The 22695-nt window shown below is 40.8% G+C and overlaps 1 protein-coding gene across 1 annotated transcript in view; it reads left to right on the plus strand.

The window, feature by feature from the left end:
- The window catches only part of Ophn1 (oligophrenin 1), a 351191-nt gene that overhangs the window by 100154 nt on the left and 228342 nt on the right, over window positions 1-22695 (plus strand). The window contains exon 3 of the mRNA XM_021152888.3: window positions 2773-2868. Coding sequence (XP_021008547.1) covers window positions 2773-2868 — 96 coding nt within the window. The remainder of the gene's footprint in view (window positions 1-2772; window positions 2869-22695) is intronic.

Below are 22695 nucleotides of genomic sequence, written 5' to 3' on the forward strand. Positions count from 1 at the left end.
CCAACCTAGACAACTATACCCTCCCAAAAAACCTCTCAATAACCATAGATGGATAAAACAAGATATTTCAAGACAAACCCAAATTCAAACAATATCTATCCACAAATCTATCCCTACAGAAAACACTAGAAGAAAAACTCCAATCAAAGGAAGATATTCCTCTTCCCCCCAAAAAACCCCACAGGAAATAAGTAATTCCATACCAGCATAAACAACACACACACACACACACACACACACACACACACACACACACACACTAACATTACATCAAAATAACATAAATTAACAATCACTGATCATTAATATTTCAACATGAATAGACTCAATCCCCCAATAAAAAGACACAGGCCAATAGTGGATGTGAAAACATGATTCATCATTCTGCTGCATACAAGAAATATACCTCTGTAATAAAGGTAGACATTACCTCAGAGTAAAGGGCTAGAAAAAAATTCTAAGCAAAAGGATCCAAGAAGAAAGATGGAGTAACCATTCTAATATCTAATAAAATAGACTTTCAACCAGAATTGATCAAAGAGACAGGAAAAGGAGACTTCATACTCATAAAAGGAAAAACTTCCAAGGTGTTATCTGTATCCGGACACCTACACTCCAAACACAGGGACACCCACATTTGTAAAAGAAACATTGCTAAAGCTTAAATCACTCACTGAACCACACACATTAATACTGAGAGACTTTAAACACCCTGCTCAGACCAATTGACAAGTCATCCAGACAAACACTAAAACAGAGAAATAACAAAACAGTCATTATGAATCAAATGGACCTAACATACCTCTAAGAATATTTCCAACCAAACATAAAAGAATATACCTTTTTCTCATCACCCTACTGGTACGATAGGGCACTAACACACCCACAAAACTTTCAACCCCAAATTTATTCTGTCTATAAGAAATGCAGGGACAAAGATGGAGCAGAGACTGAGGGAATGGCCAACCAATAACAAGCCCAACTTGAAACTCATCCCATGGGCAAACACCAGTCCCTGACACTATTAATGATACTCTGTTATGCTTGCAGACAGGAGTCTAGCATGACTGTCCTCTGAGAGGTTCTACCCAGCAGCTGACTCGGATGTAGATACATATAGAGAAACAGTGGATGGAGCTTGGGGACTTTTATCAAAAAATGGGAAGAATTGTGGGCCCCAAGGAGGATAGGAACCCCACAGGAAGACCAACAGAGTCAACTAACTTGGACCCTTGGGGGCTCTCAGAGACTGAGCCACCAACCAAAGAACATACATTGGCTGTATGTAGGCCTCCCTGCTCATTTAGCTCATGTAGCAGATGTGCAGCTTGACTTTCATGTGGGTACTGAACAACTGGGGCAAGGCTATCCAAAAGCTGTTGCATGTATGTGGAATATGTTCTCTCTGGGCTGCCTTGTCTGGTCTCAGTGGGTTAGGAAGCACCTAGCCCCCCCACCCCCAGACTTGATGTGCCAGCGTGGGGGGGGGGGTACCCAGGAGAGGTCAGAGGGGAAGGGGGGGATGTGGGGAAGGATTGTGGGAGGGAGTGACTGGGAGGGGACAATTGATAGGGATGTAAAGCAAACAGGTAAAAAGAAATAAAACAATAAAAACAGACCATTTAAAAGAACTCAGAGGGTGAGGTATTCTTAACCTTTTTTTGTTGTTACTGAATGGTAAAAGCAAAGGCAGACCCCATGGGGCAGAGACAAAAGCTGACCAATGTGTGACAAAGCAGTTTTAAGGTAGTGGTGGAGCAAAATGTTCTCTCTTAGAGGAAGATGAGTCTGAATATACCGAGCAGAAATAGCAGACATTAAGACCCAGCAGAGCCTGAATCTCCAGCCTCATTTCCTGCAGGCTTGATTCTTCCTTGACCTTAGCAGCTGCCCACTGGAAACAGCTTGTCCACCACCTGGCCACTTATCATTTCAAGTCCCTCCCAGTTGGGATCTGTGTTGTGACAGATCTTTGATTCATTCTTGGAGTAGCAAAGGTTAAGAGGCTTGCTTCACTTCTTGCTGAAGGTAATGCTTTAAAAGTTGGCCAAAATAATTTCTCTAAAGTGTATATTAATGTGATTTACTTTGTTGTGATTTAAATTTTTTGCCACCATTGAATACTTACAAATGCAAATTGAAAGCCATTGACAAAAATCAAAGCATACATCTGGTTATATAATCACACTCATTTAACAAAAAAAAATCATTGTTTTTTTGGTTTGAACCCTTCATAAATATACTGTGAATTCTTCTCGACAATATCATATTTCAAGTCTCCATCTAATGAGTGTGTAAAATACCTAGGTAGTAGCTATGTTGTCATGGGATGGGCAGTGGAGAGGCAGGTAGACTACCTGACTTCTAGATCCAGCTTTCTTATGTAAGTCTTGAATTCTGAGTTCCACATGTATAAAATTGAGCTAATTGTTTATTTATTTATTTTTTTGTGGGATGGTTGTTGATATTGTTGTATGCAGGATAAGAAAATATTGGCATGTGCATAATGGAGAGTTCAATTAAGTAGTTTCAAGTCAAAGAGAAGGGGGATTGAGGATGAAAATATGCTACAAAAATGTCCAAGACTCCCTTAAATGGCTGTTTCGTTTGTTCAGACTGTCTTCTGAACATTCAAATCCCTTAACCTCCTTGTGTAGGTGCTGCTGCTTGTGTGATGTGTCTGTGTGTTTCCCCTGTTTGCTGTAACTGGGAGGAGGGACTTGCTGAGAGGATAGCAGTGCTGACCATGTCTACTGTCCTCTTTCTTTGCAGATTACTCTTCTGCGGTTCAGAAATTTTCTCAGACACTCCAGTCATTTCAATTTGATTTCATTGGAGACACGCTGACCGATGATGAGATTAATATAGGTAAGTCTTCAGGAGCATGTGGCCATACAACTCTTAGAAGCCATCAGTCCCCACCTAACTTCCTTCCATTCTGGATAAACAAACAAACAAACAACAAACAAACAAACAAACAAACAACAACAAAAAACCCAGCATGGTAATCTACCTCCACATCCCTTCTGGTCTAATGCAAGGCCTTGGGAGACTGCTTATGAATGTTAAGAAAACATCCCATATATTCTCATATCCCTAATCATACAGAAGCTTTGAAGATGGCTCCTGAACCTCCACAGGGGCCATCGGTTATACTGAAGGGAGTCTTTCCTTTAAATCATTTAATAAGTTATCCATATGATGTTGGACAATGTATTTGCTTTCTTTGGGTCTCACTCTTTGGCAAAATAGGGTTAATCTCTCTCTGGAAAAAAGTTCGGTATAAAGTATTTGCCAGGTTGGCCATGGTGGTACTTGCCTTTAATTCCAGCATCCAGGACAGAGGCACATGGAGTTCTTTCATTCAATGCAAGTTTGGTCTATATAATGAGCTCCAGGCCAGCCAAGACTACATAGTGAGGCTCTGTATTTATAAAAAAAGGAATATGAGGACAACGAACCACATAGCTGTTATGAGTGGTATACTGTTATTGAAAAGATGATGTATGTGGTTACACTTTATAATCTCTAGGATTAAAACACAAAACATTATTATTATAAAATCTCATTTCAGCTAATTTGAATGATAAGGATGCAATTACTAATGATACTACTCATGCATAGTTAGCAGCATAGTGGGCATACTGATATATTAACTTTTGAATATTTTCTTATATACTTTTTCCTTAAAATTTTGCTCTTTTTCTTTCTTTTCTTGAGACAAAGTCTTTCTGTGTGTCTCAGGCTGACAGTGAACTCCTTTTTCAAAGATTTATTTTTACTTACATATTTACTTAGATATTTCCATATGTCTGTGTGTAGATATAGGTGTGAGTATAGTGCTCTAAGAGGCCCGAGAGCCAGATCCCCTGCAACTGGAAGGTGTTGTGAGCATTTCTAACACAGGTCCTGGGGTCCTTTGCAAGGAGAGTACATGATCTTCATAACTGCTAAGCCATCACCTTTTCTAGTCTCTGGCCTTGAACCCTTAATTGTTCTGTTTCAGCTTCATAAGTGCTGAAATTGCAGGCATATATGGCCACGACTGGCTCCTATATCCATTTTCTTTGCATGGAAATGACTTCATACAAAATTTAAACTGGGCATATAGCTCAGTTGGTAGAGTTCTTGTCAGGTATGCAAGAAATTCCAGATTTAATTTCCAGCACTGAAAAAAAAAAAAGGAAAGAAAAAAGCATGCATTTGCATACACCTATAATCTTAGCATTTGTAAGGCAGGAGTGGGAATATCAGAATTTCAGATTTATCCTTGACTGCATACCAAGTTTGAATCTAGCCTGGGCTGTATAAATCCTGTCTCAAATAGTAACATTTTATTGTGGGATTGGAAGTGCCCCATGTCCCTCCCAGGGCCTGGGCCACTTGGGGAAACTGTGCTTTCCCCCACTGGTGTTGGGTGGGCATCATGCTATGGGAAGCCAAGGGACCCCCACTCCAGGGGTGGGGGAGCACAGTCTGAGGTCCCCCAGGACTGCCAGAGCTGGCTCAGGAGTCCCTGAGTCTGCTGGGAGATGAGGGACATCTGTTTCTCACACTCTTGAGCACTCAGGAGCTGCTGGGAGCAGCAGGAGAGCTGAGAATGGAGTGGGGGCCAGTGGGTTGGATCTAGCCTGGGGCTGAAGGGGAAAAGAGAGGAGTGCTCCAGCTGGGTCCCTGGGGAGGAGAGAGTTCTTAGTTTGTTCACAGGTGTCTTGGCTTGGTGGAAGCCATAGCTGGGAGTGCTGAGAGGCCTTCTGCAAGAGATTAGCTGCTGGCTCTTTAGATGAAGGCCTTCCCATTGCTCCCCATGGTGAATCCTGATGAAAAGAGACAGTCCATGGTTTTAAGTCGTTTATTGTTACGGCAGAGAGTGGTGATGAGAAAACCATACCCCACTCTCTCAGGGTGGGCCTCAGGTTAAATACCTTTTGCAGGGAGGAGTGTTTGGGAAGGGGAATTAATTGGCAAATCCCTTCAGACCTTTAGGTACCTCATTAAAATGGAGATCTGTCTTGAGGCCATGTGATCTGTGGTCAAGTCCTCTACCTGTGTAGGGGCTTAGGGTGTTGCCCTTATGTGACTGATGGCCATAGACCTATGGAGAACTGCAGCTCCTTGTCAGGGGCCTGGTGTCCAGGAACATGGCAAAATGCCTACCATTCCTTGCAGGGTTACCTGTGGGGTCACCAGGGTTTCAAATGTAGTTCAACCAGAAATCAGGCTGCCTTTTATGGTCCCACATTTTAAAATTTCTAACTTAAAATTTTATATTAAAATTTTTCTATATTGTTTCAATTTCTTCCTAAGTTTCACAAGACAGAAAGGACATTGTTTCATTCATTTTATTAACACATAAAAGAATCTTAGGCAAATTGTAGATGCTGAACCCATGTTTACTAAATGATAATAGTAGGTATTCTCATTATTATATTTCATTTACATAGATTTTTGATATAGTTTATTTTCTATTTAGCTACTTTTGAGGATTCACCTGCTTCATAGTTTTTACTATTTTAAATAGTGTTATAGAAACCTTTGTGTTAATAACATTGGGTTATTTTCATTAAATGTCATTTTGTACCTTGTGAGGTAGGTCCTTGTATTTGAGTTGTTTCCACTGTGATTGGTTTTCATTCTATTTATGTAGGTCTTTCTTGCTCTAAGAGAATGAATTACGAAACTTATCAGTAGCTCTGGTGATGAACAGCCTAGGTTTAACTTGCAGATCTGTAGCTTATTTGGTGTGGTACTTGGGCAACCAATCTCACCTCTTTGAATGTTATTTGTTCATCTGTAAAATGGGCATATGAGTTACTTTTTATTGCTGTGGTCAAGTTAAGGAAATCAGGGCTTACTTTGGCTCAGTAGTTAAGGGCATACATAGTCTTTCTGGCAGGGAACACATAGTAATAGGCACATTGCTTCAATAATCAGGCAGGAGCGAGGCGGGGGTGGGGAGAGGTGAGAATGCTGCTGTTTAGTCATTGGTTTTTCTAAACCTACTTTTAATAAGGGTTCTTAAATGTTTTAACCTCCATTCTAGCTTACCACCCACCATAGGTGGTGGAAAAGAAAGGTTATTAGGACATGGGGGAAGTAAACCTGTTTAGAAATAGTTCTTTGGGGCAATCCCAATTTTCTGGTCAGGATATCAGCAGTTCAGTCTACTAGCAAACCACCACACTCAAATTGGCAGCTATGGTTCAGTCCATTCAGCAGACAGCACACATGAAGCAACAGGGGCAGCTTGATCCAGAGTAAACTGTGAGGCTTGAGTCTGCGGAAGTGACAAAAGCTGCTGGAATATCATGAGAAGTTCTTTGTTGAGTTACTCTCTATGAGGTTACGGCAAGTGAAGGTCAACAATGCAGTGCATGACGAATCAAAATACTAGCCTTGTCCTACTCTTTGTGGTCATATTTATATTCTTTCTAAACATCATGTGTCCTTTCCATATGTCTTCCCCCACAAAACATGGTTTCCAAAGAAACCAGAAATTTCCACTTCACTGACACACATTTGGCTTTCTGCATTCCTCATTTTTATTAAGGCCAGGACACTAGACTATTGGATATTGGCTGTACCTTCTTGGAGTGGGGCTTCTCTCCTCAAGTGGACCTCTTTGGAAACTCTGTCAAGTCCAGATGTGCCTACGAAGGCAATTCTAAATCCTATAAAGTTGATAATGAAGATGACAGTTTGGATGAGATATTTGAAGTAAGATGTGCACAGAGCCTAAATAAATGTTAGCAATGTAATATTGTTAATATCAAAATCTAATTTATTTTTTCTATTTATTTATTAAAGACTTGGATAAATATGACATGTAATTCTTTTCTGTTCAAAAAGGACTTCCTGGCACTGCCTAATACCTGTGGGCATCTGTGGTCTCCCTGATAGCTTTTGGCTGTGACTTCTCAATGTGCAATTTATGATAGCTCTTTCATTTAGCTACAATTTGCCTGGCAACTCCAGACCTAGATAACATTTGACTATTATTGTAGCAGATATGCCCAACCATTCTTTTGTTGTAATTCAACATTGTCATCTATAAAATGCACAATTGAGTTGAAAAAATTAAGCAAGTTCACAATTTTGTATTTGGGCTTGATTCAGAGCCCTATCCTGGCGGTACTTATAAGCCTGTAAAACATGAGTTGGACATATCTACAGAGATGATGACTCACCGAATTAACTTTTATTGAAGGAGACAGGAGACTGATTTTGAGAATTAATTGGCTTATTATAGCCACTGTTATTTTTGCATTTTTCATTTCCTAATCTGAGATTTATGGTAGTGTGAGGAAGAAGTGGCAGTGCTTCAGCATTTGGGACTGATGTAGTTTGATGGTTTTGATACAAAAGTCTTTTGGTCTTAGTGGAAATCTATTTTGGGAAAGGAATACTTGCTCCAGAAGCTGATATAGCAATGTGTGCTATGTCCTCCTGGTCTTGAGTTGTACATCCTCTGTTTCACTAGAATAATTTGTACAAGTCCAGTTAGGATGGAATATTAGAATTAGAATGTTAGATTTTACATTGAATATGCAGAGGGCCCAACTTTCCAATAATGGGCTTTTGAAAGGCAACTTTTGCCATAGAGGGTAGCAATTACCTAGGTGTTATGGTTTGACTAAGCATGAGTAGTGTATTTGAATGCTTGGTTCCCAGTTGGTGGAAATGTTTGAGAAAGAATAGGAAATGTTGCCTTGTTGGAGGAGGTGTGCTACTTGGAGGCTGGATTTGAGGGTTCAAAAGCCTACTATTGCCAATTGCCAGTTAGTTATCTGTCTCTTTCTGTCTGCCTTCCTCCTTCCCTCCTCCTCCTCCCTCTCTTTCTCATACTTGTAGGTCAGATGTAAGCTCTCTAGCTATTGCTGCAGTACCATGCCTGTTTGTCCACTGTCATACTCCCCACCATGATGGTTATAGACAGACCCTCTGAAATTGTAAATCCCAAGTAGACATTTTCTTCTATAAGTTACCTTGATCACGGTGCCTTATCACAGTGATAGAAAAGTAACTAGGGCACTAAGAGCGATGGACATGATTCTAGAGCTCTAGACTTCCCTGTAGTATCACTTGGGTGTTCAGCTTGACGTATTAACCTGAACAGTTTGTGTTCAGTGGGAAAAGTGTAAGGCCAAACAAGGACATTTGTTTCATAAAGTTATGTGGAGTGAATTAAATAATCCATGCAGACGAGAGTATATGCAACTTTGTTTCTAGAATAAGACATTTGACCCTTCATTTTGGATTGTCCTTTTCTCGACTATCATGGCTCATAAGATCTTTTAGTCACTTTTCTCATTGCTGTGACAAAACACCTGACTTAGAGGAGGAAGGTTTAGCCTGTCACCATTTGACAGTCAAGTTCATCACTGTGGGGGGTGAAATGAATGATAAGCTCTTGAGGCACCTGCTCACACTACATCCACAGGAAGCAAAGGGAAATGAACATGGATACAGAGTTCTAATTCTCCTTTTTATCAAGTCTAGGACCCAAGCCCATGTAGTGGTGCTGCCAATGTTTAGAGTAGGTCCTCCTACTCAGCTTGTCTAATCTAGATAATCCCTCACAGATAGTCTTAGAGACCAACCTAATCTAGGTAATGCTTTCCAAGTATGTTCCGAAGCTCCTCTCTTGCACTTTTCTCATCCTGTAAAATTGAACATACTAACCATCACAGAAGCCAAGGTTTTTGGAGTCTTGTGTTTGTCTCACATTTGAGTTTCGTTTCTGGTCTGTGGGATGTTAGCAATGGGACTTGAACCTGTTGAGCATCTGTGATTCTCTTCTGTGTCTGTTATGTAATGGCATTAGCTGTGAGCTCTTATTCATCCTTCTGGGAATTTTTGAGACTCTAAAGTATGGAAAAATATATTGGTTTATAATTGTATTTCCCAAATAATAAGGAATCTATAGATTCGTAACAAATGTCAGTGCTAACTGGCACCTGAAATAATATCTGGCTTGTTTATTTCTAACATAGATCTGCATTGGAATCATCTGAGAATCTTAGAGTCTTACTGTCCTAGTCCAAAAGAATAAAAATCTTGGTTGAAGTACTCAGGGCTCTGATTTCCACAGTAATGATGATATCAGTAGGCATTCAGAGCCCCATGACAGGCCTTGGGCTCTTTTAAACTGTACATTTTTGGGCCCTTATTGTCTTCCATCCACACAAGTTCAAAGGAAACAGCTACTTACATTGCAAATCCATAAAAGGACAACAATAGACATGCTAACATGGATGGAGTAAAGAAAATATATATTTCTATTCTTTGAAATTTTCATACATGCACACAATGTATTTTGATCATATTTACCTTGGACTGCTCACCCTAACTGCTTCTAGATCCTTCCTCTCCTTCTCTCCAGTGATTTAGTTTTTAATGGACGCTACCCAAAAGAGAAAAAGAAAATGAATGAAATAAAAAGATTACTAGATCTTGAAATCTTATAGAAGTTACTTTTCAGGAGAAGTTCTTTCAGCTATTCAGGGGCATTTGACAATAGCTATCCACCTCTGTACTTTTGATCAGAAGCAACAGATATTAGAGTATACCTTCACCTAAATTAAGGTCTATTTGCTCACGAGAGCTCCTTTCAGAGATGTAAGCTAAGTACTATTGCTTAAGACACTATGCACTTTAGACACAGAAAGCCTAATCATGGTAGCATAAGGTACACTGCTAGCTTGCAAAGGAGGAAATAGTAGGATCAATAGTTCTATCTACCTATGATGTCTATGAACCACAACAAAGATCAGCATGGCACAATAACCCTAAGGATGCAGAAATGGCATGAGTGTCTTGGCAGCAACCAACATCTCTCTAATTGGACTTAAGACTGGTTAAACAAGAGGGATATTGGACCTGGTACTGGAAACTTAGCCAATGACCCAGGGTTAGTGAAATGGTGTATCTTAGAGGTGAACCTACAACCACTGCTTTGCTAAATAATCATCTCCAACTGTGAGGCTGAGAGAACTACAAGTCTTGTAGAACATTGAAAAAAAGAGATATCAGTCGGGCGTGGTGGTGCACGCCTTTAATCCCAGCACTCGGGAGGCAGAGGCAGGTGGATTTCTAAGTTCAAGGCCAGCCTGGTCTACAAAGTGAGTTCCAGGACAGCCAGGGCTATACAGAGAAACCCTGTCTCAAAAAAAAAAAAAAAAAGAAAAGAAAAGAGATATCAAATATGGGGGAAATATGAGAGTAAGTTCATATGCCCATGGGTTGGGGAAACTCAGGTTCACCCAGAAAAGATCTAAGAGTGTATGTGTACATCACATGCTGATCTTTGGCTGAAACATTATCTGCAACGATAAACAATGATTAGCAATAACAAAAGAGAGGAAGAGATTCTGAAGGCAAAAAGGAAAGAAAATAAAAATATTAAAGAAATAAGATAGAAAAATGTAGAGATCAATGACATACCTCTAATTCTGGCACCTGCGAGACAGTGACAGAAAGATTAGAAGTTAAAGGTTATTCTTGTCTCCATAGCTAGTTTGAGGTTAGTCTGTAGTGCATAGATTCTATTTCAAAAAAGAAGAGAGATGGAGTCAGACAGACAGACAGACACACACACACACACAAAGACAGACACACACACAGAGACAGGCACACACAGAGACAGAGAGACAGAAACAGAGATGGAGAGAGAAAGAGACAGAGACAGAGATGGAGAGAGACAGACAGAGATGGAGACAGAATTGAAGAGAGAGAGACAGATGGGGAGAGAGAGAGAGAGAGGCGGGGAGAGAAATGGGGAGAGAGAGACAGATGGAGAGAGAGATGAGAGAGATGGGAGAGAGAGACAGAGTCAGAGAGACAGAGACATAGAGACTGAGTCGGGGGGGAGAGAGAGAGAGATGAAGACACGGAGAGACAGACATACAGAGGAAGACACACACACAGACGGGGGGAGAGAGATATGGAAAAAGAGAGACAGTCGGAGATGGAGAGAGACTGAGACAGAGACTGGGAGAGAGAGAGAGGCAGAGATGAGGAGGGAGAGAGTCGGGGGAGAGAGAGATGGAGTTGGGAAGAGAGAGAAAGAGATGGATTCGGGAAGAGAGAGAGAGATATGGAGTCGGAAAGAGAGAGAGACAGAGACGGAGAGAGACAGAGGAAGACACAGAGAAAGAGAGAGATGGAGAAAGAGAGAGTCAGAGATGGAGAGAGAGATGAGGAGAGAGAGAGCAAGAGAGACAGAGTCGGAGAGAGACGGGGACAGATAAAAAGAGTCAGAGAGAGACAGAGACAGATAGACAGATTCATAAAGAGAGACAGAGTCGGAAAGTGGGACAGAGATGGGGAGAGAGAGACAGAGTCAGAAAGAGAGAGAATGAGAGAGAGATGGAGTCGGGGGGAGAGAGAGACAGAGATGGGGGAGACAGAGACAGTGTCGAAGAGAGAGAATGAGAGAGAGATGGGAGAGAGAGAGAGGAGCGAGAGAGGCAGAGAGAGAGAGAGACAGAGATGGGGAGAGAGAGACAGAGACAGGAGAGGGAGATGGGGAGAGAGAGGCAGAGACAGACAGAGACAGAGACATACAGAGACAGAGACAGACAGAGACAGGGAGAGAGAGTCAGAGATTGGAGAGAGAGATGGAGACGGAAAGAGAGATGGAGTCGGAGAGACTGAGACAGGGAGGGAGAGAGACAGAGAGAATTAGAAAGAGAGTGGGAGAGGGGGCAGACTGGGAGACAGAGAGGGAGATGGGGTGGAAGAGAGAGGAAGACGGAGTCATAGAGAGAGAGAGAGACGGGGAGGGAGGGAGGGAGGGAGGGAGGGAGGGAGAGAGAGAGAGAGAGAGAGAGAGAGAGAGAGAGAGAGAGAGAGAGAGAGATGGAGACAGGGAGAGGAAGAGATGGAGTGGGGAGAGGGGGGCATGGAGACAGACATGCTATAAGTCCTGTTAAAGCTACATTGACCAGTTCCTCCAGTATAGACTATTAGATCTGTAGAACTGCTTACACTCCTTTTATCCATTTGGAAAACAAGTCTAAAAATAACCCAGAGTACACAGACCACAAGAGGAAAAGCTTTTAGAGCTTTATTTATTTATTTATTTATTTGTTTGTTTATTTATTTATTTTTAGAAAAAGATAGGCTTTCACATAGTGAAGACAAGCTTTGAAACTCACTGTAGCTGATTAGCATGGTGCTCTTGCCTCCACCCAAATGCTGAGATGACCTCTATTCATCACCACCCTATGTTTTTCCTTCTTAATCTTTAAGACCCCCTCATAACAGTCCATAAGTTTCATTTGTGGCTTAAATTTTTGCTATAGCCCCAAGTGGAGCCATTGGGCTGTTATATTTTTAAAACAATATATTTTAATTTTAAAAATTATATGTTGAGGGGAATACTTGTGTGTTGGGTGCTCCAAGAGACCAGAAGAAGGTGGCCAACCCTTGGAACTGGAATCAAGAGCAGTTGTTAGCTTAGCCACAATACATGGGTTGGGGGTGGGGTACTAAGAACTGAATTCCAGTCCTCGGAAAGAGCAGGAAGTATTCTTAACTGATGAGCCACTGTATCCTGGCCTCTGATTTTATTCTTGAAATGACATTTTATCCAGTCTTCCTCTTTTAAAAATGATTAGTGAGACTAGTAAGGCTAGGCACAGCAGCTCTTCCCTTCTTCCCTTCTACCTCATTGACAAGTTCCCAGTATGCCATCAGGGTTGGCCTCACTTTCACAATCCCCAGATTTTAGTGTTCTAAGTGCTGAGATTGCAGGCATGCCTCACTGTGTCTAGCTTGTTGTATTGGGATATTGTCTTAGGGTTTTCATTGCTGTGAACAGACACCATGACCAAGGCAACTCTTATAAAGGACAACATTTAATTGGGGCTGGCTTACAGGTTCAGAGGTTCAGTCCATTATCATCAAGGTAGGAACATGGCAGCATCCAGGCAGACATGGGACAGGAGAAGCTGAGAGTTCCACATCTTGTTCTGAAGGCAAACAGAAGAAGACTCTCCTCAGGCAGGTAGCAAGAGCATCACAAAGCCCACTTCCACAGTGAAGCACTTTCTCCAATAAGGCCACACCTTTTCTAACACCACCACCACCACCACCACACATACACACAGAGTTTCTTTCTTTCTTTTTTACATCCCAAGGGCAGTTTCCCTGTCTTCTGCTCCCTCTAGTCTTTCCCACACCTCTCCATATTCCTATTCATTCCTCCTCCATTTCTCTTTGGAAAAGGACAAGCCTCCCATGGATATCAACAAAACATGGCATATCAAGTCACAGTAAGACTTAGTATCTCCTATTAAGGCTAGACCAGACAACCCAGTAGGAGCTAAAAGAATCCATTAAGCAGGCAACAGAGTCAGAGACCACCTCTCCTTCCACTGTTAGGAGTCCCACAAGCAAGAAGACAAAGCTACACAATTGTAACATATATGCAGAGGGCCTAGACCAGTCCTATGCAGGCTTCATGGTTGTTAGTTTAGTTGCTGTGAGATCCTATGAGCCCAGGTTAGTTGATTCTGTGGGCCATATTCATGTGGTATCTTTGATCTGCCTCTGGCTCCTACAATCCTTCCTCTCCTTCTACAAGATTCCCCAAACTCCACCTAATGTTTGGCTCTGGGTCTCTACATCTGTTGCCATCAGCTGCTGGCGAAAGCTTCTCTTATGACAATTGGGCTAGTCCTCAATCTATGGGAATATCAGAATATCATTAGGAATCATTTTCTATATTAGATCTCTGGGCTAATCTACATTGGTGGAAGTATTTGCTAGGTGGGTTAAACCAAGATGAAAAAAAATGACTCTTAGGCTTGAGATGCTCTTTGATGGTATCCTTGGCTTTGTGGTTGGCTTAAAACTGAGTGCTCTGTATCTACATTCCAATTGATTTATGTAATACTCACAAAACTGTTAGGTCAGGTACAGAGGAACACAATAAATGGCCATGAAGAGTGCTAAAACCAGTCCAAGATAATTTGTCTCAGAACTTGTCAGCATTACAAACTCTGCACCATCACTGAAGTTCTCATCAGTGAATCAGCCTTTCAGAAAGTTAGATTGAAGGCACAGTTGTCTTTCTAGGAGCTTTTGCTCTCATAGCTTACACTGACCTCAACATTGCAATCCTGCCTTCTCTATGCCACCATGCCCAGTTAGGTTCTTCTTGACTCAGTAACGTAACTCTACATTAATTTAATAATTACTGAAGACCTAATTAATGGAAAGTGAATATCAAGAGCCTGGTGTGATAAATGCATGCCCTTGGGATATGGAGGCAGAAGGATCAGGAATTGAAGGCCAGCCTAGGCTACCTGAGACCCCACCCCCACCCTTGACCTAGAGAAGAGAAGAAGCAAGCTGGATACGCTAACATATGCTTGTAATCCAAGTACTTGGCATATTGAGACAGAAGGATTACATCAAGTTTTAGGCTTCAGAAAATACAAAACCAATGAATTTAAAAAGTAAATAAATAAGATTGGGCAGAGAATATAGCCCACTCAGTGGTATCTACTCAGTGGTAGTACACTTGTCTGGGATATAAAACACATGTTCAGTTTGGTCTTAAAAAAACAAAACAACAACAAAAAACCCTCTGAGAATGTCTTAGGAGTACTGATGAAGTCACCTTCAAAATGTGATTGTCTATAAAAGCAGCATATGCACTGGGAAACATTTTCATCCTTAACCTTTTCTTTTTTTTTATTTTTAATATTTTTATTACATATTTTCCTCAATTACATTTCCAATGCTATCCCAAAAGTCCCCCATAGCGCCCCCCACTTCCCTACCCACCCATTCCCATTCTTTTGGCCCTGGCATTCCCCTATATTGGGGCATATAAAGTTTGCAAGTCCAATGGGCCTCTCTTTCCATTGATGGCCGACTAGGCCATCTTTCCATACATATGCAGCTAGAGACAAGAGCTCCGGGGTTCTGGTTAGTACATCATGTTGTTCCAACAATAGGGTTGCAGATCCCTTTAGCTCCTTGGGTACTTTCTCTAGCTTCTCCATTGGGAGCCCTGTGATACATCCAATAGCTGACTGTGAACATCCACTCCTGTGTTTGCTAGGCCCCGGCATCGTCTCACAAGAGACAGCTATATTTGGGTCCTTTCAGCAAAATCTTGCTAGTGTATGCAATGGTGTCAGCGTTTAGAAGCTGATTATGGGATGGATCCCTGGATACTGCAGTCTCTAAATGGTCCATCCTTTCATCACAGCTACGAACTTTGTCTCTGTAACTCCTTCCCTGGGTGTTTTGTTCCCAATTCTAAGAAGGTGCACAGTGTCCACACTTTGGTCTTCATTCTTCTTGAGTTTCATGCGTTTATCAAATTGTATCTTATATCTTGGGTATCCTAAGTTTTGGACTAATATCCACTTATCAGTGAATACATATTGTGTGAGTTCTTTTGTGATTGTGTTACTTCACTCAAGATGATGCCCTCCAGGTCCATCCATTTGGCTAGGAATTTCATAAATTCATTCTTTTTAATAGCTGAGTAGTACTCCATTGTGTAAATGTACCATAATTTCTGTATCCATTCCTCTGTTGAGGGACATCTGGGTTCTTTCCAGCTTCTGGCTATTATAAATAGGGCTGCTATGAACATAGTGGAGCATGTGTCCTTTTTACCGGTTGGGACATCTTCTGGATATATGCCCAGGAGAGGTATTGCTGGATCCTCCGGTAGTACTATGTCCAATTTTCTGAGGAACCGCCAGACTGATTTCCAGAGTGGTTGTACAAGCTTGCAATCCCACCAACAATGGAGGAGTGTTCCTCTTTCTCCACATCCTCGCCAGCATCTGCTGTCACCTGAATTTTTGATCTTAGCCATTCTGACTGGTGTGAGGTGGAATCTCAGGGTTGTTTTGAGTTGCATTTCCCTGATGATTAAGGATGTTGAACATTTTTTCAGGTGTTTCTCTGCCATTCGGTATTCCTCAGGTGAGAATTCTTTGTTCAGTTCTGAGCCCCATTTTTTAATGGGGTTATTTGACTTTCTGGAGTCCACCTTCTTGAGTTCTTTATATATATTGGATATTAGTCCCTTATCTGATTTAGGATAGGTGAAGATCCTTTCCCAATCTGTTGGTGGTTTTTTTGTCTTATTGATGGTGTCTTTAGCCTTGCAGAAGCTTTGTAGTTTCATGAGGTCCCACTTGTCAATTCTCGATCTTACAGCACAAGCCATTACTGTTCTATTCAGGAATTTTTCCCATGTGCCCATATCTTCAAGGCTTTTCCCCACTTTCTCCTCTATAAGTTTCAGTGTCTCTGGTTTTATGTGAAGTTCCTTGATCCACTTAGACTTGACCTTAGTACAAGGAGATAGGAATGGATCGATTCGCATTCTTCTACATGTTAACAACCAGTTGTGCCAGCACCATTTGTTGAAAATGCTGTCTTTCTTCCACTGGATGTTTTTAGCTCCCTTGTCGAAGATCAAGTGACCATAGGTGTGTGGGTTCATTTCTGGGTCTTCAATTCTATTCCATTGGTCTATTTGTCTGTCACTATACCAGTACCATGCAGTTTTTATCACAATTGCTCTGTAGTAGAGCTTTAGGTCCGGCATGGTGATTCCACCAGAGGTTCTTTTATCCTTGAGAAGAGTTTTTGCTATCCTAGGTTTTTTGTTATTCCAGATGAATTTGCAGATTGCACTTTCTAATTCGTTGAAGAATTGATTTGGAATTTTGATGGGGATTGCATTGAATCTGTAGATTGCTTTTGGCAAGATAGCCATTTTTACAATGTTGATCCTGCCAATCCATGAGCATGGGAGATCTTTCCATCTTCTGAGATCTTCTAGAATTTCTTTCTTCAGAGACTTGAAGTTTTTATTATACAGATCTTTCACTTCCTTAGTTAGAGTCACGCCAAGATATTTTATATTATTTGTGACTATTGAGAAGGGTGTTGTTTCCCTAATTTCTTTTTCAGCCTGTTTATTCTTTGTGTAGAGAAAGGCCATTGATTTGTTTGAGTTAATTTTATATCCAGCTACTTCACCGAAGCTGTTTATCAGGCTTAGGAGTTCTCTGGTGGAATTTTTAGGGTCACTTATATATACTATCATATCATCTGCAAAGAGTGATATTTTGACTTCATCTTTTCCAATTTGTATCCCTTTGATCTCCTTTTGTTGTCGAATTGCTCTGGCTAGGACTTCAAGTACAATGTTGAATAGGTATGGAGAAAGTGGACAGCCTTGTCTAGTCCCTGATTTTAGAGGGATTGCTTCAAGCTTCTGACCATTTACTTTGATGTTGGCTACTGGTTTGCTGTAGATTGCTTTTATCATGTTTAGGTATGGGCCTTGAATTCCTGATCTTTCCAAGACTTTTATCATGAATGGGTGTTGGATCTTGTCAAATGCTTTTTCCGCATCTAACGAGATGACCATGTGGTTTTTGTCTTTGAGTTTGTTTATATACTGGATTACGTTGATGGATTTCCGTATATTGAACCATCCCTGCATCCCTGGGATGAAACCTACTTGGTCAGGATGGATGATTGTTTTGATGTGTTCTTGGATTCGGTTAGCAAGAACTTTATTGAGGATTTTGCATCAATATTCATAAGGGATATTGGTCTGAAGTTTTCTATCTTTGTTGGGTCTTTTTGTGGTTTAGGTATCAGAGTAATTGTGGCTTCATAGAATGAGTTGGGTAGAGTACCTTCTGTTTCTATTTTGTGGAATAGTTTGTGAAGAACTGGGATTAGATCTTCTTTGAAGGTCTGATAGAACTCTGCACTAAACCCATCTGGTCCTGGGCTTTTTTTAGTTGGGAGACTATTAATGACTGCTTCTATTTCTTTGGGGGATATAGGGCTGTTTAGATCATTAACCTGATCTTGATTCAACTTCGGTACCTGGTATCTGTCTAGGAACTTCTCCATTTCATCCAGGTTCTCCAGTTTTGTTGAGTATAGCCTTTGGTAGAAGGATCTGATGGTGTTTTGGATGTCTTCAGGATCTGTTGTTATGTCTCCTTTTTCATTTCTGATTTTGTTAATTAGGATGCTTTCCCTGTGCCCTCTAGTGAGTCTGGCTAAGGGTTTATCTATCTTGTTGATTTTCTCAAAGAACCAGCTCCTTGATTGGTTGATTCTTTGAATAGTTTTTCTTGTTTCCACTTGGTTGATTTCACCCCTGAGTTTGATTATTTCCTGCCGTCTACTCCTCTTGGGTGAATTTGCTTCCTTTTGTTCTAGTGCTTTTAGGTGTGTTGTCAAGCTGCTAATGTGTGCTCTCTCTAGTTTCCTTTTGGAGGCACTCAGAGCTATGAGTTTTCCTCTTAGAAATGCTTTCATTGCATCCCAGAAGTTTGGGTATGTTGTGGCTTCATTTTCATTGAACTCTAAAAAGTCCTTAATTTCTTTCTTTATTCCTTCCTTGACCAAGGTATCATTGAGAAGAGTGTTGTTCAGTTTCCACGTGAAGGTTGGCTTTCTATTATTTATTTTGTTATTGAAGATCAGCCTAAGTCCATGGTGATCTGATAGGATGCATGGGACAATTTCAATATTTTTGTATCTGTTGAGGCCTGCTTTGTGACCAATTATGTGGTCAATTTTGGAGAAGGTACCATGAGGTGCTGAGAAGAAGGTAAATCCTTTTGTTTTAGGATAGAATGTTCTGTAGATATCTGCCAGATCCATTTGATTCATAATTTCTCTTAGTTTCACTGTTTCCCTGTTTAGTTTCTGTTTCCATGATCTGTCCATTGGTGAAAGTGGTGTGTTGAAGTCTCCCACTATTATTGTATGAGGTGCAATGTGTGCTTTGAGATTTACTAAAGTTTCTTTAATGAATGTGGCTGCCTTTGTATTTGGAGCATAGATATTCAGGATTGATAGTTCCTCTTGGAGGATTTTACCTTTGATGAGTATGAAGTGTCCCTCCCTGTCTTTTTTAATGACTTTGGGTTGGAAGTCAATCTTATCAGATATTAGAATGGCTACTCCAGCTTGTTTCTTTATGCCATTTGCTTGGAAAATTGTTTTCCATCCTTTCATTCTGAGGTAGTGTCTATCCTTTTCTCTGAGATGAGTTTCCTGTAAGCAGCAAAATGTTGGGTCTTGTTTGTGTAGCCAGTTTGTTAGTCTATGTCTTTTTATCGGGGAGTTGAGTCCATTGATATTAAGAGATATTAAGGAAAAGTAATTGTTGTTTCCTGTTATTATTGTTGTTAAAGTTGGCATTTTGTTCTTGTGGCTGTCTTCTTTTAGGTTTGTTGAGGGATTACCTTCTTGTTGTTTCTAGGGCGTCCTTAACCTTTTCTTAACTCAGAACTTTATTTAAATGAATGCAGCAATAAATACAGTGTCTTCAGTTTTAAAAATGGATTAATATTTGACCTTCGTGGCATTTTATGTTGGTGTATGTTCCTACTGCCTTTAAAAATAATGCTGTGCGGTAACTTTGAAAACTAATTGCATAATCCTAGAACATGTGAAAACCATGATTTTTGTAGCCATTCTCGAAAGCAGAATGACTTCTCACTTCCCCAAGTTCTGGGAATGATGGCTTTTACAACTTGACTTATGTGAAATGGCTCAGAGCTTACTTGTTTCCAAGTTTATTTTTCCTTGATCATTTAAAAAAATAAAATTGGATGGGTAGGGAAGTTGGGAGGATCTGGGAAGAATTGGTGGAGGGAAGAAACATGATCAAAACATTTTATTAATTTTTAAAAGAAATATAAAAAAGGATATACTCAATGGGGATGGTTTAGAACTCCAGTTACTCCAGGCAGCAGAAAGAAAAAATAGCAAATAAGTTGCTGGACAGTAATCATAGAAGGTAAAGGAGATTGAATAAGCAACTTTGAGAGCTCTGGAAAGCTGTGGCATATTCTTGGAACTCTTGATCATGTGTATGTATAGAGCTTTGTACATGCCCAGTTTTAGGTAGAAGAGAGCTGAGAAAGCCCTGTTCTGTTACTTTTAGATGGCTTGAGTCTCTGAACAGGAAGCAAGTAAATTGCCTGGGTATGTGCTGAAAGGACACCCCCTCAAACACATACAGAACAGTTCAACAAAGGCTGTGTTAGTGATTTTATTGCTGGGAAGAGGCACCATGACCAAGACAACTCTTAATAAGGACAACATTTAATTGGGTCTGGCCTGCCTACATTTTCAGACTTCTATTCCATTATTGTCTTGGTGGGAATATTGGCAGTGTGCAGGCTGCTTGGTGTTGAAAAAGGAGCCTACAGTTCTACATCTGGATTGGCAGGCAGCAGGAAGAGAAAGTGAACCACTGGGACTGGCTTGAGCTTTTGAAACCTCAAAGCCCACTCTCAGTTGAAACAGCTCCTGCAACAAGGCCACATCTTCTAATAGTGCCCCTTATTACGGTCCTACTGAGGCAATTTTTTTTTTTCAAACTGCCATATCCTACTCCCTTGGTCCCCATGGCTTGTACAATACAAAATACATTTAATCCTATGTTAAAAGTGCCTACTGTCTAGCACAGTATCAGCACTCTTTAAACATCCAAAGTTTCAATCCTCTGTGAATTTAAAAGAAAAAAACAATCAGATCACATACTTCTAACATACAATGGCCCAGAATATATATTACCATTCCAAAATGGAGAAAAGGGAGCACGGTGAGAAAATACCAAGCTAAAGCAAGACTGAAAAACTATCTAGGCAAACTGCAAACACTGCACTTCCATGTCTGGAGTCAGAGCATTCTTCAGATCTGCAACTCCTTTCGGCTTTGTTGACTGCAACATACTTCTTTCTCTTGGGCTGCTTCCACTCCCTGTTAAGCAGCTCTCCTTGGCATCCAGGCTTCATTTACCCTTACAGCTTCATGCAATCACCTTTCGAGGCCTCCATGCAGGGACACCTCTGTGACTTTAATTTTTCAAACCTTGTTTTTAATAATGTTTTTTAAAATGCTTTAACATCCCTGTAGCCCACCACCCACCAGAGGTAGTGGGAAAAAAAAGATACAGGGGAGTGTGCATGTGTTTAGAAAGGTCCTTTGGAGCAATTCTTGTCTGTGCTGTCTGGAAATCAGTTTAGTTCACAGGTTAGCAGGCAGCAGCACTTGATCCACTCACAAACATCTCATGGATACACCAGCAATCCAGTTCAGTAGAGTCGGGTTAGCAACAGGGGTGACATGACCTAGCAGAGACAGCCAGGACTCAGCCTTGGCTCAAGTCAGCAGGAGGGACCAAAAGAAACACCAGGAGTTCTCTGCTGTGTCTCTCTCAGGGAATTGAAGATCAGCAATGATGCAAGATATGTTGGTATTGCACAACCAGCTCTATAAGCAAGCCAAGCTCTGTCTCCATCAGTCTGAGAAGTCCTATTTAGACCCTCCAAACATCATGTGTCCTCCCTGTGCCTTGCCTCAGCATGGCTCTGTCTCAGCATGTGTCTCCAATCAGCCTTCCTTGTAAGCAGCAAGAAACTGCAGCACATAACAAGTTTTTTGGTATGTTTCTATGGAGTCCCCAAAAATGCAGCTCTACTATGCAATGTAAGGCAGACCAGTATTTGTTTATCGGGTAGCAAAGAATCCTTTATCTCATGGCTTTTCCCATGCTTCTCTTAGCAGAACATCCTCTCTCCTGTGTCTGCTTTAGCAAAATGTTCCTTTACAAATCTGCCTTAGCCTTTCACACCTGTGTCCACTTCAGTGAAATGTTTCTTCACTTGTTTGCCCTAGAGGAAGGCCACTGATTTGAGTTAATTTTGTATCCAGCTACTTTGCTGAAGTTGTATATCAGGTTTAATAGTCCTCTGGTGGATTTAGGGTCACTTATATATACTATTATATTATCTGTAAATAGTGATATTTTGACTTCCTCCTTTCCAATTTGTATCCCCTTGATCTCCTTTGTTGTCTAATTGCTCTTGCTAGGACTTCAAGTACTATATTGAATAGGTAGGGAGAAAGTGGGCAGCCCTGTCTAGTCCCTGATTTTAGTGGGATTGCTTCAAGATTCACTCCATTTAGTTTGATGTTGGCTACTGGTTTGCTTTATATTGCTTTTACTTTCTTTAGGTATGGACCTTGAATTCCTGATCTTTCCAAGACTTTTATCATGAAGGGGTGTTCGATTTGTTGAATGCTTTCTCAGCATCTAATGAAATGATCATATGTTTTTTTTTCCTTTGAGTTTGTTTATATAGTGGATTACATTGATGGATTTCCATATATTGAACCTTCCCTGCATCCCTGGGATGAAGCCTACTTGATCATGATGGACAGATGATAGTTTTGATGTGTTCTTAGACTTGGTTAGTGAGAATTTTATTGAGTATTTTTGCACTGATATGCATAAGGGAAATTGGTCTGAAGTTCTCTTTCTTTGTTGGGTCTTTGTGTGGTTTAGGTATCAGAGTAATTGTGGCTTCATAGAATGAATTGGGTAGAGTACCTTAAGTTTCTATTTTGTGGAATAGTTTGAGGAGTATTGGTATTAGGTCTTTTTTTTGTTTGTTTTTTTAAAGATTTATTTATTTATTATATGTAAGTACACTGTAGTTGTCTTCAGACACTCCAGAAGAGGGAGTCAGATCTCGTTACGGATGGTTGTGAGCCACCATGTGGTTGCTGGGATTTGAACTCCGGACCTTTGGAAGAACAGTCGGGTGCTCTTACCCACTAAGTCATCTCACCAGCCCCGGTATTAGGTCTTCTTTGAAGGTC

Source organism: Mus caroli, unplaced genomic scaffold (assembly GCF_978045245.1).
Source record: "Mus caroli unplaced genomic scaffold, Mus_caroli_1 scaffold_5, whole genome shotgun sequence".
NCBI classification, from domain to species: domain Eukaryota; kingdom Metazoa; phylum Chordata; class Mammalia; order Rodentia; family Muridae; genus Mus; species Mus caroli.